The sequence below is a fragment of the Balaenoptera ricei genome, chromosome 16, assembly GCF_028023285.1.
Source record: "Balaenoptera ricei isolate mBalRic1 chromosome 16, mBalRic1.hap2, whole genome shotgun sequence".
Classification (NCBI taxonomy): domain Eukaryota; kingdom Metazoa; phylum Chordata; class Mammalia; order Artiodactyla; family Balaenopteridae; genus Balaenoptera; species Balaenoptera ricei.
In genome coordinates, this window is record NC_082654.1 from 58,188,081 (window position 1) to 58,214,260 (window position 26,180).

General features: G+C 43.5%; 2 protein-coding genes across 10 annotated transcripts in view; one reads left to right on the plus strand and one right to left on the minus strand.

The window, feature by feature from the left end:
* Positions 1-26,180, plus strand: part of KCNMA1 (potassium calcium-activated channel subfamily M alpha 1) — a 786,057-nt gene that overhangs the window by 659,610 nt on the left and 100,267 nt on the right. Inside the window, exon 19 of one of the 9 annotated variants that reach the window (XM_059899180.1) lies at positions 22,385-22,458. The exons of the other annotated variants lie outside the window; for them this stretch is intronic. Within the exon in view, the coding sequence (XP_059755163.1) occupies positions 22,385-22,458 (74 nt within the window). The remainder of the gene's footprint in view (positions 1-22,384; positions 22,459-26,180) is intronic. 9 annotated transcript variants of the gene reach the window in all.
* LRMDA (leucine rich melanocyte differentiation associated) overlaps positions 1-26,180 on the minus strand; it is a 1,782,822-nt gene that overhangs the window by 159,763 nt on the left and 1,596,879 nt on the right. The gene's annotated exons all lie outside the window — the stretch shown is intronic.

Genomic DNA, 26,180 nt, shown 5'->3' on the forward strand with positions numbered 1-26,180 from the left:
GAACAAGTTAATCATGTGCTCGAAGAGAAACAGATCTTTAAACTTGTACTTGGAGATAGTTTCAGCCAAAGGACATGTGTGATCACTCACACCAACCTTTCAATTTACTAATAGTTTAAAGCTGCACAATTACATACACCCACTTGCAAACTACTGTAGCTAATTTTAAGTGGTGCACGACTTTTCTTTCGGGTGTAAATATAATACAAGGAGGCATTCAACTCCAGTGGTTCGGTCGAGAGGAGAAGTCCGATACGATTAGGTTGAAGGGAGACATACCAAAATCAGTTTAGTGTAATCTTGAGTCTTGTCCGATAATAAGCAAAAATCAGCTTATCCCGAGTAGCCTTTGGTTTGTACAGGCAGAGAATTAACATTGTCAATAGAACTAAATTCACTCTACTAAACTAATGGCATCTCGAAGTACATAAAATCAGATACTGGGGCAGGGAGTGCAAATAGCTCTAGGAAAGTGTCTATAATAGGACACACCCTGTGCTGACAGTCTCCAGTGCCTGTTGCAGGGAGATTTAATTTAATAAGCTGCCTTTAAAAATCAACAGCCCATAATTATCTCAGTCCTTTTCTGTGGGTATAGTTTTGGGCGACCTTCTCAAGCTCCCCAGTCCTAAATTTTATTTGTTTATTTTACTCTGGACCTTGAAAACCAAGACTCTCTCTTCCCACTACCACCATCAGTGATAGAAAGTAAGAAAACAGATAGGCAAAGCACACTCAGCCCAAATCAATTTAATCATTGTTCTCCCTGTAGTTTTTAAAGCCTATTCATTCTGGGTCTGCAGTTTCTCCCATTTTCTCATGCTTACTGGTGCAGTGCCTCTCCTTCTCTCCCTCCCTCCCTCCCTCCCTCCCTCCCTCTCTCCCTCTCTCTCTCTCTCTCTCTCTCCCTCCCTCCCTCCCTCCCTCTCCCACCTCTCTCTCTCTCTCTCTCTCTCTCTCTCTCTCACACACACACACACACACACACACACACACACACACACACACAATATCCATTTACTGCTGCTAACACTAAAGCACCCTTTGGATTCTACCCTAGCTCTTTAGCTACCTTGGCCCATGTGTCCTGATTTGGCCATTTGCACTTCATTGCAGGAAGTGAAAACAGGAAGGCAACTTGGCCTAGGCAACCATTTAATCATTCCATGAGTAATGGACCTGGGAGGGCATCTTAGGGCACTTTTGTTGTTAGAAGGCAAGGCTACAGAAGCCAGTGCCTCTCCTTTGATTTTCTGGTAGCCACATTCAGCAGCGGGGTGACACGAAGCACGATGCCTTCCTACTTGCTTATATGGTGGTCAGCTCATTGTAAGGCAGCCATCATGCTTGAACAAAGTTTCCTTTGAAGAGAATCCTTTTAATTGCCCATCTCTAAAGAGCTCCAAACAAACCATGTTTTTATTCATAATAAATAACTGGGTTTTTTTCAGTCTAGTGTCAGGTGAAGAAGTAATTGACTTGCATTTTGAGACCCCGTTGTACTCTCTTCCTCCTCCAAAATAGTTGAATTCTTTAAGATAAATATGCTGTGAAGAGGTACCACATGTAGATGAAAGAGAAAGGGAAAAGTAGGCAAACAACAGCCAACTTTTCACAAGAAGTCCTTTGAAGCAGAGCTGGGAGACAAGAAGTAGAAAAGTCGGAAAGAGGAAAGGGTGCTCTGTGTTTACCCCCGTCACTTGGACACCTCCCTCCCCAGGGATATGATGCTTTAATAAGTGACTGGTCTCCTCAAGGACGAACCAGAAAAGATGTTGGCATGCCACAAGTAAGCTAGGCAGAAGTCCTTATGCAAGGTGACATGGAAATTATGTTTGCATTTTTATTTCAGGACAGTGGCCAGTTGTCACCATACTCACCCTGACAGCTCCTACCACCAGGCAGTGGACTCTGCCTCTTACCTCCGTGGAGGAGGGGAGAAGTGGCCAGTTAGCTCTCCATCCCCCCCACCCCCTGCTATCTCAGGCGACAGATGCCAGGGCCAGCCCGCCTTTCACTTGAGCTTTCTTGTCAAGGCTGTGCCTTGAGCCCAAATCCTGACCTTTACTGTATGAAATAAAGTACTGATGAACAAGCAGAGGTTTAGAATTAGAGCAGGCTTGGAGCAAATGTCAAGTCCATCTCTGCTTCCCTCCTCCACCTGCACCAGGAGCCTGGATTAGACCCAGGCTGGAGTTTGCAGCGCCTTAGGCTTTATGGGTCTGGGGAGACATAACTTATTAACAAAGAGTTATTAAATTTTTATCAATTTTACAACACAATGTAAATGCCTCCCATGAATCTACATTGTATTCATTATCATTTAAAACGTTAATTAAGTCAAAGTTGCATTTAATTTCTCTCTAAATGGGCCTTTGGGAAGAGGCTTTTAGAAACATCTGTGGGAGCGTGCAGCTCGTGGAGACAGGGAATCAGGACATTCCCGCATTCAGGACAGCGCCCTGAGTTGATTGCTATCGCGTGTCTGTGGCTAATTTGTTGTGATGCGCTGGGGCATTGTCTTGAATTAGCATCAGACCAACGATGGTGTAAAGCCATCGGAGAGAGGCTTGCAGGGCGGCGGCCTTAGGCTGCACCACATCCTGCTTCCAAATCCCATCCAGACGGAAATGAGCAGTTGATCGGCAGCGTTCTGGTCTCAATCAGACCTGGGGATCCTCCCTTCTCATACGGTGCCCATCATTTCAGTTGGGTGCTCCTTGATCTGAGATGGACATTTGTCATCTGGCCCAACAAATGTAGGACATTTGCCAGCGTGCTTACAGGCAAGTTCTCAGTGCTTGGGAATCTTTGATGCGCATTTAAGCCTAGAAGCGATGGAGCACAGAACAGCGTAAATGGGAACCGTTTTCCGAATAGAGTGGATGTAGAGATTACAAACAGGTCATACCCATCGGTGAGGAGGAAAGAAGAGTGAAGCCTACTAAGATTTGCTGAAAAATTGCTTTCCTCTTCTGAGGCGAGGTTGACACCTCTGCTGTTAGTGTGTGTGTATTCCTAGGAACCGAGGCTTATGTGGTGGTGCTGGGAAATGGCCAACTGCTTAACTTGCGTTCACGTTAAGACTAGACTTAGTGTCTACTCTTACTGTATGCAGGGGACTCTGCCAGCCCTGCAAGGGGGTGTGTGTATGTGGGTACGTGTATGCTAGTTACTGTTGTTATTGTCAAATTGAACCCACACGTGGCATTTGCTGCATTGCAGGCACTGCTCTGTGCCCTGTACGGATATTACTTAATCCTTACCGTGGGGTAGGTAGTAACTGTTATTTGCCGTTGAGGCAGCTGTAAACTGAGGCATCTGTGCATTGACAGATGAGGCAACTGAGGCACAGAGAGGTTAAGTGACTTGCCAAGGGTCACATGGCGAGTCGGTGGTGGGGCTGGCATTTGAGGATAGGCTGGACAGTTGGTTCTTCAGTCTAGGGAGCAAAATGAGTTACTCTTTTCCTTACTCAGTTGAAGAAGATGGGTATGTCAGTCTGTCTCCAAGGAAGGAGAAGAAAGACGAGGATTCCAGTCCTGAGAGCTGGAGACAGCGTTGGGGGCGTTGTGAGAGAGGAGGGCAAAGTGCTTGGCAGTGCAAAGGCCCAGAGGTCACCTCCTGTTGGTCAGCCGAGGAAGAGTCCCACAGGAGAGGACAGTTCAGATGTGCCTTGGAGGATGGGAGGCAAAGGGTGTCCTGCCTGACAGCACGAGAGAGGGCGTGGCAGTGGAGGGGGGCGCCGAGGGCCGGAGCCTCCTGTCTAACAGCTGGTCACCCAGTTTGGCTGGAGCTTAAGACCTGTGCCTGGGAGCGAGGGGAGAGGAGCCTTGAAGGTGAGCAGGGCCCTGTTATGGCACTGTATTCACACGTAATACAATAGAAAGCATTCAAGGGATTTGATCAGGGGAATGAGCCACAGAGGCTTTGTTTTGGGAGGACTTCAGTGGCGGCTCTGGGAAGAGGGGCTGGAGCTGAGGGCCTTGGGAGCCATCCTGTGAGGGTGGAGAAGACCAGCGGGGGGCCGGGGGGTGGCTGGGGGGGGACATGTGCTAGGAGGAGGCAGGAGTGAGCTGCTCCGAGAAGCCTGGGAAGGAAGACGATCTAACGGCCTCTAGGACTCCCAGCTGAAGCACATTATCCAAATACAATTCCAAGAAGTTAAAATCATTTTAAAGAAATTTTAATTGATGGCGCTGAAGCGGTTGAATTCCATTAGTTAAATTTCTTGAGCTTAATTCTCCCCAGCTGACTCAGCAGTCATTGTGCTTCCCATTTGGGCTCCGTGGAGTCGTTGTCTTCTTGGAGAATTTCCTGAGATCTTGGCTGGGCCTGGAGACCTACTGGACTGTCTCCACTGCCCCTGGTCTTGGGGATCCACTCCATCTATTTTTTTTTTTTTTTTTTTGGAACCAGTATTTCTTCTTCTTCCCTTACCAGCCTCTGCATTTCCAACAAGACCCACATCTTGAGTGTGTTGATGGGGGCAGAGCCAGGCAGCTCTGAATCGCTGGCATGAATGGCCTTGAACCAGGCTGGGCGGCAGAAACAAAGCAACGAGGGCCACCAGCTGGGGCATGTGGCCAGCCCTGAGGGTCGTGGCTCGTGCTGCCTGAGGTGGCTTCAGTTAGAGCTCCTGGGAATTCTTTTTTAAATCCCTGTGTATGGCAAGGTGACTTTCTCCTCCCATCTTTCTCAGGGAGACAGCATGTCTCCTTCCATCTGTGGAGGGAAAAAAATAATAAAGTGCTTCACATCCCATTCACTGAAAATCCGCTGTTGTTTCCAGCCAGCATCGGACTCTGGTAGAAATACAAAACACATTTCCTGTGAAGTACGGCCACACAAAATCCGAGGAAGTCGTGTGGCATTTCTAAGTACCGTGGAGCAATTTTCTTTTCCTTTTTATTTCTCTGTGCACAAGAATTTGATCTGCGTTCATTGTGTCTGTATGTCAGCACCCATGACTGGAGATTTATGCACACCTTTGACCCCAGAGGGTCATTGAAACAGCACAGAAAAGCACGTGAGTCCTGAGCTCCCTCGAAGTGGGGGAGTGTGTGTGCTGAGAATGCCAACTCCTGGCATTCTCTCCGAGGTTTTCTCCTGAACCAACATTCTTTTTTTTTTTTTTTTTTTTTTTTGGCCGCCTTGCACAGCTTGTGGGATCTTAGTTCCCTGACCAGGGATCAAACCCGCGCCCCCTACAGTGGGAGCACGGAGTTCCTAACCCCTGGACTACCGGGGAAGTCCATCATGTTGGATTACCTAGGTAATCAAGGAATCCTCCATCCTTACATTTGCTTACCGGAGTGTTGCTTCCCTAGCCAAACACCTTTCCAAGGAGAATCTAACTGGGCAGAAACAAGTTCAGCATTGTCAGACCCACACAGCTGAAATTTCAGAGAGCATCGAAAAGACCTTTTTATAAATAGTCAGTTCCTGGTTTGCAGAGAGCTTCTAGACAAGCCCGTAGATTTTTTTTTTCTGAGGAGACATTCTTCTGATCCCCAGCTCAGATGAGCTGGGGAAAAGGTCTGAAGATTCCAAAGTGGCCTCTTCCTTCTCTGACCATTTCATCTGGTCATCCGCGGAAGGAGCTGTCCTCCCACAACCAAGGGAAATAGCAAGAGAAACATTCTTCTGGCCTCGTGGAGTAAAGCTGAAAGCCCTGCTTTTATCCCGTTCAACATGGCAGGGTGAGTACCACCAAATACTCCAAAAGCAACAGAGAAAACCCTGTGCAAACTCAGAGTGGGAGCTCTTGAGGCAGGTCCGCGTCAGGGATGATCAGCTGCACTGAACGACTTTGAAATGAAATGAGAAAGACTGCTCCTCAGAGCTGAAGCCACACAAGATGGTACCTGCAAGGGCCGTCTTCTGGGAGTGGAGCTGACTGCTTGCCTTCATGTGATCTTCCTTTTGGCCCTTGGCAGCTTTCTGGGCTGGAGCCAGTTGGATTGCACTCAGTCAAGAAAAGACCTGGGGGCTGCCTGCCTTCCCTGCAAGGCCAGAAATGTACTATGCTAGAATCCTTGGCTGGGCTTTGTATGTTGGCAAGAATACCTGAGTAGGAAGTGGCCTGAAGGATTCCAGCTCAGTAAATATTTGATGAGTGAAAGAATGAATAAATGAAGGGATTCTCAGCCATTAGTTAAAGGGATAGATGGTCAGCCAGAAGCAGGATGGCCCCGGATCTGTGAAGTTTCCTAAAACTTTCTAAGCCGCTTACAATATAGTGTGTGTGTGTAGATATAGATAGAAATATAAAGATGTACATATAGATACAGAAATATATATAGTGTGTGTGTAGATATAAAGATATAGATATATAGTGTGTGTGCATATATAAATATAGATATATATAGTGGGTATATATAGATATAAAGATAGATACAGATATATAGATATATATAATGTGTGTGTATATATAAATATATAGATATATATAGGGTGTGTATTTATAGATATATAGATAAAGATATAGATACAGATATATAGATATATACATAGTGTGTGTGAGTACAATCTTCTTGGATCCCAGTTGGAGACATCCCACAATTAGGATATAAGAAGATTCACGGGGGATAATGTAGCGAGAAAAAGAAAAACTAGGACGTAACTGAGGGATCTTGAAAATTATCAGCTAGGAGGTACAATCCATATTCTTTGTGAAGGTTAAACATTGGGAAAGAAGATCTAGAAACAAAGACCGAAAAAAAAAATCATGGTAGGCAAAAACCCACCAGTGTTTCAAATGAGAGACAGGGATACCACCGCACAAAGTGTCCATGTGTATGTAGAGCATGTATCCTAGAAAATCAAGGACTTGTGACATTTGCATTCCGTTTTACTAATTTTGATGAACCTGATCACTTTCGTGAGTCAGGGTGGCACAAAAATAATAATGCATCAGGTGGGACCAATATGAGAAAAGGGGCCCATTTGTAAAGAGCCGTAGCCATTTGCCGATGACCAAGTCAGCCTGCCAAACTGCGGAGACATGTTTGAGGCCACTCTTGACCATTAAGATCATTGACTCTGACTTGAGGTGGGCAGATCCAATCGTATAGCACCCAAGTGACAGTTCCTCCCACCTTGAGGTGTCTGAAGGCTGTGTGTCTCATGGATATTTTCTGTTGTGTCATTTTTCTGTGTATTCTGCTCGAGACGTGGAGTGGGCAGGGAGCTTTCTTGATTGCTCACAGACCTCTCTCAGGCTGTATCAAGCCTTCCCTTACCTTTGAGTGGCTTTGAATTGCTCTCTGCACTTTCTCAAGGTTGATCTGGCCATTTCTTCCGTGCAGATGAGTAAATTTCCACATATGGCTTGTAACATAACCAACTGAGAGAACACGTCCAGCAGGGATGCTTCCAAGCCAAAGCCCTAAACAGGTGTTACTGAAAAGGGAGGTACAATGACCTGCAGAGAAAAGAGACGTGCAGTGAAAGTGACAGAATGAAACTTGCTAAGAGTGCAGGCAGGGATGAGGTACAGACGCAGGTCATGTGGCCTGGAGGTCTTGGCACGCAGATGTGAAATATGCAAGGTGCTAGTTGCTGGAAGGGCCACTCCGTCACGGTTTTCTTCCATGAAGACGAAGATGGGTTCTGATAGGCAGACATCTCCTGTCTTTTCTCTGAATCATAGTAGGGGATTCCCAAGCCATTCCCCTCACTGTGCGGTGAACTAAGTGATCTCCTTGGCAATTAAAGCCTGAAATTCTAGGAAAGCTTACGGCAGGGAAAAAGAGAGAAGGGGTGAGATTTGTGTGTTTTCTGAGGACTTTGAAATCAGTCCTGGTGCAGTCATGTTTTTTTTTTTTTTTTTAATAAATTTATTTATTATTTATTTATTTATTTATGGCTGTGTTGGGTCTTCGTTTCTGTGCGAGGGCTTTCTCTAGTTGCGGCGAGCGGGGACCACTCCTCATCGCGGTGTGCGGGCCTCTCACTGTCGCGGCCTCTCTCGTTGCGGAGCACAGGCTCCAGACGCGCAGGCTCAGTAGTTGTGGCTCACGGGCCCAGTTGCTCCGCGGTATGTGGGATCTTCCCGGACCAGGGCTCGAACCCGTGTCCCCTGCATTGGCAGGCGGATTCTCAACCACTGCGCCACCAGGGAAGCCCCAGTCATGTTTTGATATGTTCACGAAATGGTTGCTCAGTGGATGCTGACTGCTGTAACGAGAGTAATGCCTTACACACGTATGAGTCCTCATACTTCTCAAAGCACCTGCATCCTCTTATTTTATCTAGGCAATCCCAGAATAGATGTCTTCCTTTACTGTTGTGGGGCTTTGGGCCAGCTCCAGAACCTCTCTATTCCTTAGTTTCCTCATCTGTAAAATGGAGATAATAATAGGACCTATCTCATGGACCAACTGTGACTCTGTGTCTCATCATTCCTCATCTTACTGAAACTACCTCATGAGTTTTCCATCTCTAAAATGGACATAGAGCTAGCGACATGGAGTTAGTTCAGTGTGTTTTTGGAAGATGAAGGTTGGAGAGCAAACAAGAGGGGAACAGATGGTGGGGAGAGAGAACATTTCTTTTAAATTCTATCCAAATTTCTTTTCTTGATGGTGGTCTTGATCTCAACCCATCTTTGAGGTCTGGATGGTGTTAAGGCTTCACATCATCACCTTTTCTAAGTTTCTTTATGAGCAGTTGGGCTCTGCTCCTTGTTGATTTTCCCATTAGTAAGATTAGTGCAAAGATCAGGGTCAAGACGGTGCCCAAATCTTTCAGCCACGCCCTGCCTTTGCCTCTTTCTTTGAGCAGACCTGATGTGAGGACAGGTCTAGAGATGGATAGTTGCAATGGAGAGCACAAGGTTCACGAAACCCCAAATAGTTACTACCTGACTTTTGCAGAAAAACACTTGCTGACTCCTGCTTTAAACACACAGTTCAAATGGTGCCATCTCTGTGACGACTTCTTGACTGCCCACCCCCGCCAACTCAGATGGATCTCTCTTCTGTAATTCTGTAACAACTCCTATAAGCCTCATTTAGAGCAGTTTTCATCTGGGGCTTTTTAGAAGTAAGCAACAAGCCACAGACAACTCTCAGCGGTCTTCGGATTCCTCTCAACGTATTGCACACAGCAGCCAAGGCGCACAGTAGGAATTCAACACCTGTTTGCTGAATAACATGCACACTGTGTCAGGATTATTGTTTCCATAGCTTGTTAGGCACATATCTCAAGAGAAAAGAGGATCTTGAGCCTCGAGGTCTCGCTTCTTGTTCTCTCGTGCCACCTTGACCAAAACACTTGTTTCTGAACAGCTGCTTCCTTTGAATGCTGGAGCAGTCTTGAAGAGCTGGGTCTAGAATTAACCACTGCTTCTTTTGAAGAGAGCGCATTTCTTTCACTGGTTCCGCTGGGCATCGTGTTCGATGCCCGTGGTGCTCTGTGGTGGATGTGGGGGTGCTGACGCATTCCCTTCCAGAAGTCATCGGGTCTTTGCGTCTGGGTGGGTAGAGGTGCGAGTTAGGAATGCGTGGCAAACCCATTGTTTCACTCCTCCCAGAGCGACCTCATTCTGCCCTTCAGGTCCGCAATACGTTCCTAACTCAAACAAGCTCCTTTCATCCAACTCTGACTCCCCATTAATTGAATTTATCCCAACTGCTCTGCAGGCCGGGCTTGCATCTTTCATCACTCAGACCCCAGACAGCTGCGGGGACCTTCTCTTGCTGTGCTAATACACTGGCTGACCCACTGGGAGTTATGTTGCGGCAGGGCAAGCCCCCAGCTCAAATCTCGACAGCCCTAAGCTCCCAGAGTCCCCCACACCCTCTGCATCTGCCTGAACTTGCTCCTGGCAACCCTGTCTCTCCACACAAGTCGGAACCAGCTGAGGTGGGAGATGAGATGCTCTCTGCCCATGCTTGAGTCCCTCCTCTTCAAGTCCCATGTGATAAGTAACTGGAGATGCTTTGGGTTTACAGGAAGCACTCTGACCTTTGATTCTCTTAACACGTATGCCTTAGCCAACTTAGGTGGAAGAACGGAATGTAAAGGGATTCCACAGTTTCCATCAGAAATAACAAAATGGAGTGTGCGTATGTGTGTGTGTGTGTGTGTGTGTTTTAAGGGATGACCCTTTGGTTGCTGCATGAGCAATCTTTTTCATTGTACTTGTTAGAGATTAAATCTCAATAACTTCTTGAAATAAGAGTGGGCTTCCCATCAGCTGAATGGACAGTGGCACTCACCCGCTTCCAATAACAATCCAAGAACGGCCCTACCTTCTTCTTAAGCTCTTATCAGCGTGGTCGTTTTGCTTGAGATCAAATCAGGGCCACATAGGAACTGTCATTTTTCACTTACCGGGCCCTTTGATCCCATTTGTGGTTTATTCGTTTCAAATGAAAAATCCGATTCCTGTTGTATACATCTATCCTACAGAATGCTTTTTCATTTTTTTCTGTTAGAGATCAAATCAGAGTTGTCGGTAGTATGGTCATTAGTTACCACCACCAGATTTCGCGGCCGACGCCTTGTTTCTGTTCTTACGAAATCACCAGCCTTCTCTGTTGCATAACGATCACTTGCAGTGAAGCTACGGTATGCCTTTCCTGGGTGCTTGGGTGTTAATTTATTTCACAGTTTCCTTTGCAGATATAATCAGAGTCACCTATCACACTCCTGTTCTTCCTTTTATTGTGTTCCTTTGCTATCGAGTTTGTGTGATCTTTTTCTGAAAAAATGACAGCTACTGTTTCTTTGCTCACTCTATCAGTGACTTATATGCTCCATGGCTCCTCTACTGCCATTTAAAAACTATAACATTTTATAGATGTAATCTTAGTTATTTATAACTCAGGTTTTGTTATATGAGAAAATTCCCTAAATGACACCTTGGTTCAAGTACAGTTTTTAAAGACAGGGAGAAATATTCTCTGCAGAAACACCTTCCTCTAAACTGTAAATGAAGGGAAAGCTCTCAGTTGGTAAGACTATAATGCGCGTTTCCTGATTTCTTAGTACATCGAAATGTATGAACATTTTTTTTATGTAAGCGATCAAATTGAGGTGTTTAATAACATGTTGTTGGAGGAAAAAGAGCTATCCCTTTTGATTTATTTGGATATTTACTGGGTGACTTATAGTACTTTACGTATTAGAATCGGTTTATCAACAGTTAACATTCTAGGTTTTTATATAACCATACTTCAGGTAATAGAGCATTATTAAACTGCAACCAGTGTGTTAGAAATCTGCCGACTGGTAATAAAATTCTTATGTATAACAGCAGCTGAGAAATACTGCTGTATATTTATGCAAAGATTGCAAGATAGATGATAGCCAGCAAACTGCAGAGGGCCTCGAAATGCGAATCTACCGGCAGGTGGCGCTGCTCTTCTATAAATGAAACCGTCTACCTGGACTAGTCTAGGTCCTACCCCCAGCTCTACTCTCTGCTTTTTCTTTTCCAGATTCTCTCTCCTTTAGTTCTCTACAATGAATGTCTAAAGCTATGTTCATTTGTTTGTTTGTTGAGGAGATAGTTCTCCAATAAGACAACACCTTTTAATTGCTCAGATTTCCTTAAATTCAACTTGCTTGATTTAATGCTCATTTGGAACAAGTCCTAGTTAAATAAATGTTACTGTTTTAAAAAGGTAACTGCACAATACCAGAATCTCACCCCTAAGACTGGATTACCTCTGCCATCTGATCATTGTTATGTGGCAAGTCGCATTTTTAACTACTGTTTATTTATACAGATTAATTCCCTAGGCTTCATTCCATACCAGGATAACGAGGGACATTTTTATGAAGGGGGCTTTTGTACTGGATTAGTGTGCTATATAAAAATAATTTTAATGTAATGCTCTTTCATCAAGAATTACTTTAGAATCCAAGTTAACCAAAGAAGGTTGCTTTTCTCCTTAGGCCAGAACTAAATTTCTGACAAACAGGATCAGAGGTTTTTGGGTTTTTTTTTTTTTTTTTTCTTTTCCGATAAGGTTATCCACACAAAGAATGATCAGCTTGTCAATTTGGGCAACAATGAGTGAAAAAAAAACAAATATACAAGCAATACTTACTTTTATTTATTTATTTTTTCATCCACACACAGGTTATTCTTCAATCTTTTAAATTTCTTTAAAGACACAACTACATCTTTTTACTAAGTTGTTTTTTTTTTTTTTTCCTTTAACCTACAGTACTGCTTTTAAACAGGGTGTTTGATTATAAACATGGCCTGTTTAGGAGACAATGGATTTGCTGAGGTTATGAAAGGGGAGAATTAAAATACATTCTAAGATGACTCCTATATTTGTTTACTTTCTTTTTTTTTTTTTGTCTTTTTTTTTTTAAACATCTTTATTGAAGTATAATTGCTTTACAATGGTGTGTTAGTTTCTGCTTTATAACAAAGTGAATCAGTTATACATATACATATGTTCCCATATCTCTTCCCTCTTGCATCTCCCTCCCTCCCACCCTCCTTATCCCACCCCTCTAGGTGGTCACAGAGCACCGAGCTGATCTCCCTGTGCTATGCGGCTGCTTCCCACTAGCTATCTATTTTACATTTAGTAGTGTATATATGTCCATGACACTCTCTCACCCTGTCACATCTCACCCCTCCCCCTCCACATATCCTCAAGTCCATTCTCTAGGTCTGTGTCTTTATTCCCATCTTGCCACTAGGTTCTTCATGACCTTTTTTTTTTTTTTTTTTCCTTAGATTCCATATATGTTTACTTTCTTAATTGTTAAATGCTACCTATCAGACCATAAAGAAATTTGGGTGCAAATATTTTACTCTTTTTGTAAGTTAAAATTTCCAAACCATTAATTTTGGGTATCCAATAGGAATTTTCTCTTTTGAGTTTTTTTTTTAAAACTTTTTCTAAGCATACTGGGCTAAGGGGTGTAGGTTAAGGATCCAGATGACATCATGTACGTTCTTATTTTATTCATTTATATGCTTTTTTTTAAAAAATTATTATTATTATTATTATTATTATTATTATTTTGGCTGTGTTGGGTCTTCGTTTCTGTGCGAGGGCTTTCTCTAGTTGCGGCAAGTGGGGGCCACTCTTCATCGCGGTGCGTGGGCCTCTCACTATCGCGGCCTCTATTGTTGGGGAGCACAGGCTCCAGACGCGCAGGCTCAGTAGTTGTGGCTCACGGGCCTAGTCGCTCCGCGGCATGCGGGATCTTCCCAGACCAGGGCTCGAACCCGTGTCCCCTGCATTGGCAGGCAGATTCTCAACCACTGCGCCACCAGGGAAGCCCCCATTTATATGCTTTTGACAGAGAAAATCCTGAAATGTTATTGGTTAGGTGAAATCAAGGAGTAGAGGGATTGGCGGGTGAACATTCCTTCTCGGTGAATCCACTTGGAAGCACTGGTTTTGTTGAAAATGTTTTTTGAAGTATTGACTGCAATCAGTTTTCTTGTTAAAGCCAAACGCTGACAGCTTCCCTTCCAGTTCTCTTTATAGGGGGTGGGATCAACGTGAGTAGTTGAAGACAGGAAATAACCATCCCAGTGTAAAGGTTGGATTTACCTGGCTGGGCTATGAAGAAGCAGCCTTGTGAGTTTCACAGACCCCTTTCCCAGGCATTAAAAAACTTTATTTTCCTGGCAAATATACTCTCTAGAATAAAACCGAGACCTCCAATGGAACTGGAACCTTGCCAGCGTCCTCCTCCTTATTAGTACCATGCACATATGTGTGCATCTTATCTTGGACCCTTATAACTTTGAAGTGGCCAGAAAGGAAGTGGGCTGAGTTAGGGGGATTTCTGATAGACTTTTCCAAGATGCAAACCACCCACTGTCCTCTCTGAATCTGAGTATTGAAATCTAAGGAAAAATAACTTTCAGAAGATTCAGATTATTACCAAGAATTATCCAAATTCTGCCATCTGGAGTTTAAAGCTTTACAGTATCTGCCCCCTATATCCCCCAGCTATGCCCTCAAATAAACCTTCCTGCTCCAGCCAAACTGCTTTTCTTATAGTTCCTGAGCTTAGTGCCTCCCCACCTCCTTGCCTTTGCTCCAGCTGCCCCCCACCCCACCTAGCATGCCCTTCCCACCCTTTGCTGCCCCCCCCAGTTTATTCAGCATCATGGCTTAAGGGCCCCAGCACGCCAGGCCCTATGTTTGGTTCTGGGGATACGCAGGTGAATAAGGCTGACATCTCTCTCCATCCAACTCTTGTTTCCAGTCTTATTTTCCCTAACCACCCAGGCCTACTAGCACTTATTATCTACGACATTTCATTTAGCCCTCACCTGACATTATCATGCAACACTTTTCATACTGTTATTTCATATAACTTGTGAATTTTATATAGATATACATGCATCTTTAACGCAGTTGTCTCATTTCTCCAGCTAGCCTTGTGGTTCTCTTTTATTGTGCATCGTTAAAAAGAGTTTTGGAAAAAAAGAAAAAGCAATGCCCAGCCCCTAGCCCCTCAGGATTTGTGTTGAATTGGTCTAGTGTTCTGTAGAGTTCTCCAGTCCATTTTATAGAAAGGCAGAGTTGAGAACCACTGAGCTGGACCACACTTTCCTTGGACCGGGAATCCTGCTTTTCCTATTTGGTAGTGCTTTGGGGTTGAGTGTGGTAGGAAGTTCTGGATAATTACTTGTGGCTGTAGGGTTATGAGGCCTTCAGTCCATGGCTGGTTCCTATGGTATCTGTCAAGTAACAGAAGAGAGCATTAAGCCCAGAACCATTACAGAGCAGAGCTGAAAAACTCCTATGCTTAATTAATGCCAATCCTCCAGAAGGGGAAGAGTCTTGCCAAGGCCACACATTTGATCTAAGCCGGGACTAGACCCTAGAGCTCCTCACTACTAGGCTGTGCTTTTTCCCTCTGCAATGCCACCTCTCTGGCAGCTAGGAACTATTTCTTAGGAACTTTACTAAGGGCTCAGCACCATTGAGAGATTCGGAGGTGGGGAGAACACGTAAAGGAACTTTTAAGTCTAGTTGGGGAGGACACGTGGAAATGGAAAGCAAATGATAATGCAAGAAAAATGAGATGTCAGAGGGGTGTGAGATGAGAAGTGCCAAGGTACTTTAAAGAAAGCAGGGATTCCACCTTGCTACAGTCATCTGGGAAGGCTTCCCGAAGAAGCAGGCTAACCTGTCTCTTGATGGGTGGATGGGTCTCTTGATGGGTGGATAGAGTAGGGAGGAAAAAGGAAGATCTGGTTGGAAGGAAGAGAGGAGTTGCTACCCCTCTATCCCATCATCCCCCTGCCCCTCCCATCACCTCCCAAGTACATGCCCCAACCCCATGACCTCCCACCAGAAACTGAAGGGAAAAAGCCCCTCACAAGCAGGCAGCATGAATTTCCTGTAATTTAGAGGGAACAGTGGGGTTTCTCCACATTTCTGTCTGACTTTCATTTGTTATTGCTCTGAACGGTCCCAGCCTTCTTCAGTTGAGGCCCATTTAAACATTTTCTGGCTTTTCTTGTTTTTATGGCACTTGGCATAGCCTAATTATTTTGATCCGAGCAGTTCCTTGGGACCATATGCAACATGGGACAAAGGTGACCATCAAACAGGATGCAGAGAACGGGGATGGGGGTGGTGAATCTCACCCCATTCTAGCGCCTGGATACCGGGTCAGTTGCTTGGGGCAGAGGAGAGATAGTGAACCCGTTTGAGTAGAACAAAGTCAAAAGAAAGCAGATTGGCACCGTGGAGAAGGATCCGATGACAGAGAGCTCTAATTGTTTTGATTTCTCAAAGCCAAGATAATGATGGGTAACATTTATCAAGAGCCTACCAGGAACTCTTCTAAGCACTTTTCAATCTATTCTCTTTTCTTTCACTTTTTTCACTCTATCCTCACAACAACCCTCTGGGGAAAGTACTCTGATTATTCCCATCTTATAGGTGAGAAAAATGAACTTAGGCAATTTGCCAAATACCCAGGTTCAGACCTAACAGCCCACAGGTTTCAAGGCCTGGGTGCTTAACCGCTACCCTCACCGCAGCTCAATATGAGTTGACGTATGTAGAGGAATCTTCCAGCCTGACAATCCTCATCTCAGGGGTAGCACACGTGAGTGCCATTGGAATCAGAGCCAGAGATGCTATCATGGGGTAGCTGCCATATGACTGGGGGGGGGGGGGTCCAGGAGGCAGCCTGGGGCTATTTTAGCAGCTGGTAAGCTCATGTCCCCTGAGACAGTTCCCTTCCTGGAATGGGAGCCTAGTCTTCTGCAAGGTTTTAAGACAGAAGTGAGAAACCCAGATTTTTATGGATAATCTTCAGACTTAAAGATTGTCCTGCATATAAGATCCGATGGAGCAGTGGCAGGGTGGTGTCAAGCAGAGCACACCAAGACAGTATTTGTCCTCAGATTGTCAACATGTGGCTGCTGGTTATCTTCATTTATCCCACAGCATCTCCAGATCTTGGTGTCCTCATCTGTCCAGCAGGGATCTTGTGACATTAGGGTGTTGAGTAACTTGGCTGAGATCAGAGCTCTAATGAGAGTTGGAGCTAGAACTTGGACGGTTGCCCTGACTCTAGAAGCCCATATCCTCATGCTATCCTCACGGGCAGAATTCTGACAGCAAATGATGTGGATTAGAAGTCACCAGACCTGGGTGCTTCTGGGTCTGCATATTAGTATAGCCTTGAGCCCAAAGAGGGTGAGGTCTGCTCACCCCTAAACCTTGTCCGGCCCTGCTTCTGCATTCCATACCATGTTCTCTAACTGTGTTGACCAGCAAGGGCCCCACCGTGCACTAGCATTTTAAAATGTTGCAGAGACTATGTCTGAAGATAAATTATAGTAGAATACAGATAATGATTTTATAGTTTGAGAACATCTTTAGAAGGTGACTGTGCCCTTAAGAAATATACTAAATGCTGTGTTTAGTGTAAAATCATAATCCAGACTGGTCCTTACCTCCCAAGGTTAAAAGCATACAGTATTTCTAAAGTGTTCTGACAGGACATTCTTCATCGGGCCATGCAGTACACTTGGGTTGCACTAAAAACCCACGCATTTTACCTTTATCTGAGTTTCAGAGAAAGTATCAGTGCGACCATCTGGAATACATATTAGAATGCTAGGGGGCTCTTGACAAAACTGGCTCAATGGCAGATATGGTGTTTATGGATGAGCCGATAATAATAATGATATTAATAATAATAATGGTCCTTATCTGTATAGCGTCTTAAAACAATTTCACATACACACAATTAGATTCTAGGCTGATCTTCAAATAGAATCATTGGGGCAAGCATTAATTCTAAAAACGTAAACAGCAAAGTGACAATGGAAATGAAAATATGATTGACATTTTCTGCCAGTCATGTTTATTTGAAGCTGTTTAGGGGGAAGAAAAACAAAAAGAGAAGGAAGGTAACAATTCAGTCAACACATATAAGCAAATAAAAACTTTTACCCCAAAGTGGAAATGTAAATCAATATTGTGTTCAGCAGGAGAATTTGATGTGAGCTGTGAAATTAAGTCCGGGAGAGACCTGACCCTTTCTCTCTCTTCTGTTTCTCACCCTGGGCTGGTGGCAAATCTCAGATTCCTGAGGCAGCATGATCTTTTCTCCACTCCTTCGGATGTCTGACAATTTGTAAATCCACCAGGAAGCCTTTCTTGCAAAGATTTTCCTGAGCAATCTCATGCAAACAGCATGAAGTGATCAAAAGAATAATTCATGTTTTATATTTGCCTTGTCCAGTTTGGAACAAGGGAGCATATAGACACACATGCAGAGACAAACTAAGGTAACTTCTCTTTAATGACAGGCAGGGTGGCAGAACCAGCACCTAGAACACCCTTGAGAAATGGACAAGGCAGGGCTGGGACCAGAGTGGGAAGAACGAGGCACTTGCTTTGGGCACCAAATTTAAGGGGCACCAAAAACCTCAGTCATCAAGAAAAATAATAGTTCAATGCAGTAGTTTTTTAAAAAATCAAAATGCAAAAAATATCCATGATGAATATAATGTCAGAATTTAAAATAAAGACAGGATAAATAGCGATTTTAATGCTGGCAATTAAGTACGGAATTTCACAAGTCAGTAGGGGTTAGAATAACAAATGGCACCTCTGCCATCTATGTGAGCACTTGATGTGCACCAGGAACACTGTTCGGTACCTTACAGGCATTTTCTCTTGATACATTTCAGAGGGACCCAATTTGTCCTCCAGTAAATCCAAATCTATTTGATAACAAACTATATTAGAGAGTTCCTTTACAGGCTCCATAAATTCCATTACAGTCCATTTTGTCTTTGTTAAACATATGAGTTGAAAATTACAATCCCTTTATTCACAATGATCATTTTAGACACACAGCTCAAAAAGATCAGCATTAACTTTAAAAACTATATTAGCATGCTTGTATCTATTAAGAACCATTGCTTTGTAGGCTCTAGCGATGATTTTTATTAAGTATACTGCGGGAGGGGGAAAACTCAAGGATAATTATAAATTCATAAATACATCATTCATTGCCATAAAGTGATTTGCATGGGATGGATGCAGAATTATCTATTTCCTCAAGAAAATCTCAGAGATGTTCTGATTAAGCCCATAATCTAGTCTATGTGAAATTCTAGCCAAACTGATGGGGCACATTTTCTTTTCTGAAACTACCTTTGATAAGAAATGCATTACAAACTCATCAGTTTGGCTTCCTGTTAACAAAAAGACAGCAGCCGTCTGGATCATTCTGGATTCACAGTGAAACTGCCACACCATGTATCCTCCAAGTAAAGCTGTGCAAGTTTGACAAGGGGCAGATGAATCCAGGAGTTACTGTACAGGGCTTTAAATCTATGCGGCAGCTGACGGTTGAAATAATCATCTATATATCGCTCTGAGCTAACTGGGGAAAGGTTGACACTGTATATTTTCAACAGATCTAGTCTAATGTTTAATCTTTTGTCTTGGATGGGCTCTTGCTCGGTGGGCTTGGAGCACACACTGACAGCTCCAAGGAATTGCTCATGGTGGATGTGGTTTGCCTTCATTATCGACGTGCACAGTGGATGAATCTAACTTAGCTTGCATTGGAAAACGGGAAACTCACCTGACTGGTCTCCCCCAGTACAAGGGGTTCTGCAGGACAAATAGCAGGTTGGGTGGGAAGGACGTTCAAGTCTCTGAACTACCTCCATCCCTCCCGAATTCCCCACAGCTGTGCACTTAAAGTGAGTTCCGTGTGTGTTGCTTTTATTGTCTGGCTGGCTCAGCAGACGGGGGAGAGCATTGTTCTTTTTGAAAACTGGAAAGCTAGGGCAATGTGAGAAGGTACATGAGATAGCCAAGGTTTGCTGATACATACCTCAGCAAGCCTTGGCTATCAAGGACCAGCTAGTAAATATGTTACACTTTGTGGGCTTCACGGTCGCAATCGCAATTATTCGACTCCGCGTTGTAGAGTGGAAGCAGCCATAGATGCCAGGTAAACAAACGACTGTGGCCATGTTATGAGAAACTTTCTTTAGAGCCACTGCAATTTGAATTTCATATCATTTCAATGTGTTACGAAATATTATTCATCTTAGATTTTTTCGCCCTAACCATTTAAAAATGTAAAAACTATTTTTAGCTCATAAGCTTTACAGAGATATGTTTCCAGAGTATAGTTTGCTGATCCCGGAACTTGAGAAATATAAAAAGAAAGAAGGCAGCTGTTGGTGCCAGGAACTTGGCAGATTTCATCCCTATTCTGCAACTCAGCCCCACAAACATGTACTGCGTGTGTCAGGGCTACGAGAAGGAGTCAGGTACGCTTTTTGGCCTCAAAGTCTTTGCCATCTTGTTGGTGTTGAGGGTAGGGCAGAAGGAGAGAAGGAAAGGAAAGTTGAGGAGAGGCTGTTTGGGTTGAACTCTTGTACAATTTTTTTCTGTTTGATTCAAAGTAGAAGTTTTCTTCTACTGCCTTCCCAATCTCCAAACTCCATAACGATAAGTCAAAGAAATTCTTGCATTTCTCATTTCCATTGTGTATTCGCTTTTAGATTTCCCTTGTTCTTTTCTGTGTCTCATCTCTGAGAAGCTAATACCGAGTGATCTTTGCTTGAGACTCTTCTTTGCCCTTGAGGTGATGGAGACAGTCTGTTCTAAGAAAAGAAGAAAGAAAAGAACCAAAGGCAACCAGATCTTCAAAAGGACTTTTCTACCACATACTGAGCAGGGCAAGAGCATTGGGCAGGTTATAATGACAGCTCAAGTTTTTAGTAAAGATATTTTAGCTAAGATTCCAGATACAGGGGATTTTGATGAATGTTGGACTCTATCCAGGATACATATAGAACATGAGGCTATGGTCTGGGATGGGGTGTGTGAGTACAGCAGGTACATCTAATCCACCAAATTTGATTCTCGAAGATCTGTTAGGCCACAGTATTTCTGTAGAGAACATTGCAATCCAGGTCATGTGGATTCTGTTCATATATTTGTAGCGTATTTCTTCTCTCTCCCATGCAGGAGCTGAATTCTCTCATTACTCTGTGTTGATGGACTCAAACTTACACAATTCAGGTTTCCTAGGCAGTGAACAGAGCCAGAAATATACCCTGTGATTAACTTCTACATAACCTATTGTTCCTTAAAGTCTCCCTCCCCATTCTCCTGTTAGCTCCACAAAAGCCAGAAAGGAAAAACCTCCAACAAGCCTCCCCTCCCCTGCCCCTTCAGCCTACCGTGGGGTGCTTCTCCCTGTGCCTGGGCTCTGGCAGCTTGGCGATTCTTTCCATCCTCATTTTACATAATAACAGGTCGTTGTTGTTTCCTGCCTACATCCTCTAGGTTTTCCAAATAAATGCATTTGCTGTTTCTCAGCTAGAAGTTGTGAAATTACCCTGCCTGATAATGTATATGGTAAAGTGATGGTTCAGTTATAGTTTTATATATATATTGTGTTGGTGATATTATTATTATTGTTGGCATTGCTTTTGATAGGGAGCAACCTTCATTTTTTAATTATCTGTGTATTAATATTCACCATGATCTTTCAAAACAAGTAAGCTTTTTTTTTTTTTTTGGATTGATTTTATCAATAATACCTCAAAGTCACATGGTGATACATGTTGTCCCAAGGTTGTCAGACCTGAAACTCTAATTCAGAGGATATACCCACTTTAACTTCCCCGTGTTCTGATCTCGAGCTGCCCACTGACCCTGTAGGCGTAGAACTTGGCTGCGATGCCTGTCTTACCCTTATCTTAGCTGCACAACCTCACAGATGGGCCCATGGCATTCCCCACTGGGAGATTCATGCTAAAACAATAGTCAGGTGCTCCTTTACAGCAGTTATAGGACCGAACTCACAGTATGGGTTATTTGTCTGGCATTTGTTGTTCTTGTTCTTGTTGTTTTGTTGTTTTGCCTTCATTGCTTATGGAAATATTCATACCCTCTCACCGGTCTGGTTTGAGTGACAGACAGCCAGGATTCTGGTAGTCTATCACTGTAAGACAGGAAACATCCCTTTGTAAAAAGGGTGCCGTTCTGTGCTGCAACCCAGGGATTGCTCTTTCCTGGCCACATTGTAAGACCTTGGAGTTAACTAGCCCAGATTTCCTGGTGAAAGTCTTAAGCAGTTGTACTAGAGAGAGGTTGGCTCAGCTTGGAAGTTTTGTCCATTGTGAATTACTTTATTGCAAAATGACTGTACTCCTATGACTTACATGATTTTTCTTGGGGGGATGAGAAGTTTGATAAACCCACAGGAAACAGGAAGCACACTGTTCAATCTCTAGTCCAACGATTTCATAAATTGCCGTTTTCAGTAAAACAACATTCACATCCTGCAAGGCTGAAAACACACACCCGATTTTCACTGATGTCACTATGATACAAGGAGATGCTACACATCTCCCTTTCCTAGGAGTGGCAACCCCCTGGCATTTAATGTAAGTTAGGCGGCGATATCACAGCCAAGGGGGATGACCAAGCCAGTGGTTTGAGATGAAAGCGAGAGTTTCACATTGAGGGTTGATGAGTTGGACTATAATGATTATTCAGTAGGATGCATTTTTAGCAGGTTTCAGGAGAATGATGGGTCTGGTCTTCCTGCAAAACTGAGTTTTCTGTGCCTGTGTATGTCATAGGGGAGAAGGGAACTCTGTATGTCTGAGGAAATGATAACACACACAAGATTGTCTGTGACGTATTATCCCATCTGATGTCGATGACATAACACAGCAAAAAGAATTTCAAGAAGTCATCAGGGGAAAAGAAAAGAAAGACCCTGCAATTCAGCTGTGAGGGAGGAAACTTCCATTTTAATTTAAGACTATGGTTCTAGTCAATGTTAAAACTGGTTTGGAACTTTTCTAATGAAAAATTTCACCAAGGATTAATTTCGGTTTCCTTTTCTTGTTATTGTTTGGCAGTCAAGGTTGGAGCTAGATCACGCTATCCCAAAGACCCATTTGAGTTCAAGAACACAACTCACAATTCTCGGCTTGTGACCGAGCCAGATGAAGGAGTTTTGGAATCCATCCCAATTTTTAATAACTGCACCCCTCCATGTTCTACTTTAACATGCTGAGCTCAGTGGGAGAAGAAAGATGTACTACTGTGGATTTCAGCATGCATTTAGCTTGCTGGGCAGCAAAATACCAAAGAGAAAACCCATAAAAAACAATAAATAATCATTAAAACTACCCTAACCCCAAACTAGCAGCTTGCACGAGACTTCAGTCGGAAGCCCCGTTAGCTAGATGCATTTGCGTTCAAGCCACTTTGCATGCCTCTTACTCTGAGTGATTCCAGTGTGAATATGACGTTACTAATGATCTGCTAAGTGTGTACAGATGTGGGTTTCTCCAGATGTGGTGATTAATAACGTAATGGAGATAGCCAGTTGACTCATGTTTGTGGGTTGTTTGCCTTTTATTACGTTTCCGAGTTAATTTGCTTTGAACTATTTTTTAACTGCAGCCAACAAACTCATCTTTAAGTCTCAAAGGGCATCGCCCCCCCTAAACCCTGTTGAGGAAACAGGGAAAAAGGAATGTGCCCCCAGGCTGGAGCTGAGCATTGGGTCCATCATGCGTTAGCACTGGACTACTTAGGAAAGTTGGAATTGTTGCCCCATTTTACTCGAAGTACCCACAAAGAGGCATTGGTGAACCTTGACACAGTGTTTGCAAGCTAACTAGGCCAATAAAGAGAGGGATTTCTCTTTTTAAAAAAATCCAGTAAAGTATATGATCATCTTGAAGTGAGCCCAGAGTTCTGGCCAGTGTTTCTAGAAGATGTTGCCTTGCTTTTGCTTAAAAACAGAATGCTGATGAAAAGTTGAGTAAAATGTTGTTACAGATGTTCAGCTCTGCATTAAGGCTGTTGGAATTACCACCACATCTTAAATCAATTCCCAGAACATTGTCTGGAGGTTATGTCATTGAAATAATGAATCCTCTTTAGTCAAGTATAAGCAAACATGTTAAAACATCATTGTAACTTTAAATTAAATTCCAGCGCAAACCAAGGGGTCTGAAAGCTCATTAGACTTGCCTGACATTTTTCTAGCACTGAGTCTTCCCAAACTGTAAAACTGTTAGATTCGGTGCCTATTAGACAAGCGAGCACTGGGAAGTTACAACAGCACATTAAGTGTTATACTTAGGGATGTGCAAAAACAAGCCCTTGAATTTTATTAGTATTCTGAGATTGGATGGAGTTCAGCTCCTATAAAAATTCCACATTGGATTCCTGAACTTGTTTGTGTTTTAAAGAAGCTGGCAAGTCAGGTTCCTTTGAAAGATCTAATCTTCCTACGGCTACCACAGCAGGACGACTCTAGTGGAAATGCTGGAGACAGGGGTGTAGTGTAATTAGCCAGAAACCAGGCTAACTACGAACCTGGAAACGTGCGTTGGCGTGAGGTAGCGGCCCATTCCTTCAATACTTGTCTTTCATGAAAGTAAATTTAAGTCTCCCTTTTAATTCCATTTTTATTCCTCTCATGTAGTCACAGAAGCCATGAAATGAAAATTATATTTTATAGCTTAACTAAAAGTTTTCCTTGATCTGCTTTCTTTAAATATGCAGAAATTGATAGAATCTATATAAAAGGATAATAATTAAATATGGTTTATATCCTACTTAGGAGACAGAAGTTATCACTGCTCCTCTTGTGGGATCTAAGCCGTATGTAATGGTCTCCATTACACAACATTCGTATATTTAAGCTGGAGACATTTCCCCCCATCTCTTCAGGGAAAAGATCTGCATTTCCAGGCCATGAGTGCAGGAGGAAACCTTTGAACATGCGTTTCATTTAAGAGAACAAATCCCAGTTTAAATGTAGTATGATTATGATGGATGATCTTTCTGAGTTGCGATGAAAATAAATCGTTTCCTTGCATAGAAGGAGACCTGACTTTAAGCACCAGAACAAGGTGTTTCCCTGGAGCTGGCGAACAGGTATTAACTTGCCAGTCTTCCATCTGAAGATCACTGCAGGTAAACAGACAGTGACAAGGTGCAAGGTTAATGGGCACTTAACCGGAGAGGGTTATGTATCGTTGGCCCAGTGCAAATGGGAAAAGAAAAGTTAAGAAAAAGAATCTAGCGGAAATGCCAGTGAGTGTGACTTAATGACTATAGACTCATTGTATAATTAGACAAAACCATGGCAACATCTGGTGGCCTTGAATAAAGCTAGCCACGTAGACTAGGTTAGGTAAAAGACCTTTTTGGATATCACACAAGAAGGCTTGTGTGATAGAGAAGAAAAGAATTTCCACCTCCTACTAGATCAATTCACATGCACACATGTTATTTAGTACATCATGCTACTCAACTCATCTAGGTCATCCTGAACACAGTGCAACCATTGCAAGTGGTCCATATTAAAAGATGACCTTGTATTATGGGGGTAGTCAATGCAAGACTTCTACCCCATCCTAAGGTGGGGAAAGTGCAAAAGCACACTTACACACACACACACATTCTCTCTCTCTCTCTCTCTCTCTCTCTCTCTCTCTCTCTCTCTCTCTCTCACAATCTCAATCTCACTGCCTTTCTACCCCATTATTGCCTGAGATGCCTGGCCCCCTATCCTATGAAAGGAAGATGAATGCAGGTCAAGCTCAGAGTGCCTGTTTGCTTGCTGAGAGATGCATATCACCTCTAAGTGATTTTTTTCAATACCATTTATGTGGCTTGTATTTATTTCCTTTAATCTTTTAAGTGCTATTTAGTCTCTTTGTGATTTGCTGTGGATACTCTGTTTCTGATAAGATGCGATATCCCCCCCGGCCACATAGTTCCTGCCTGGAGCCCTAAGTGACTGATATGGTTACAGCCTGAGCCTGGCCCTCTCGGGGGACAGGACGGGGGGAGCAAGTGGTAGCGTGTAAGGGCTGTGGGCATTTGCAGGTGCTTTTTTGCCTTCATTTCTTCTGGTCATGCCCTCATCTCCACCCACATTCTTGTTCCCTCTCCCTGTGTCAGCCAGAAGTTAGACAACCCCAGACTGACCGTAGAATAAAGGAGTGTACCAAGAGTGATACCTTGAAACAGATTTGGAGGGTCATTGGATAATTATTATCTCTTTGGAACCATGTATCATAACACACTAAATGTTATTTAGGGTTTTCAGGGAAGTACCATATCATGCATGTTCTGATATGGGTCTTCCTGGATAATATCAAGTAGCTGAGATGGCATTTCCTCCCCCCACCTCAGCCTTGTACACCTTTAACATATATCAAGCTTCTTTTGATGTTCTCGCTGCTAATATTTCTCTTCTTAGCTTTAAGGTAACTGCGTGTAATTTCGAGTTTCAGGGGTGCTTCCTCCCCGTCTGTGTTGCAGTCAACAATAAGAATCCGAGGATCCTATTTTTCCTTCTTGACATTACAGCTTTAGCCTGTATTGTGGGGCGTGGGGAGAGGAAGACTAGGATTTTGCTGCTGGTGCCCTTGGGTGACAGGCTGGGCATGCATCTGCTAATTATCAAGCAGCTCTCTTAAAAAGAAACGTGATACAGGCTAATACATCTCCAAAGCTTATTAGTGGGTGTCTTTGGGCAAAAGCAGTAGAGTGTGCCGTGTTGTTTGTGAGCAGAACTTTGGATCGCTTAGTGATCTCTGTGGTTTAGACATTTGGACAACAGCCTGTGGTTTCCAGTCCCCTCTGCTGCCCTCCTCCCCTGCCCCTCCTCAGCGATGACAGCAT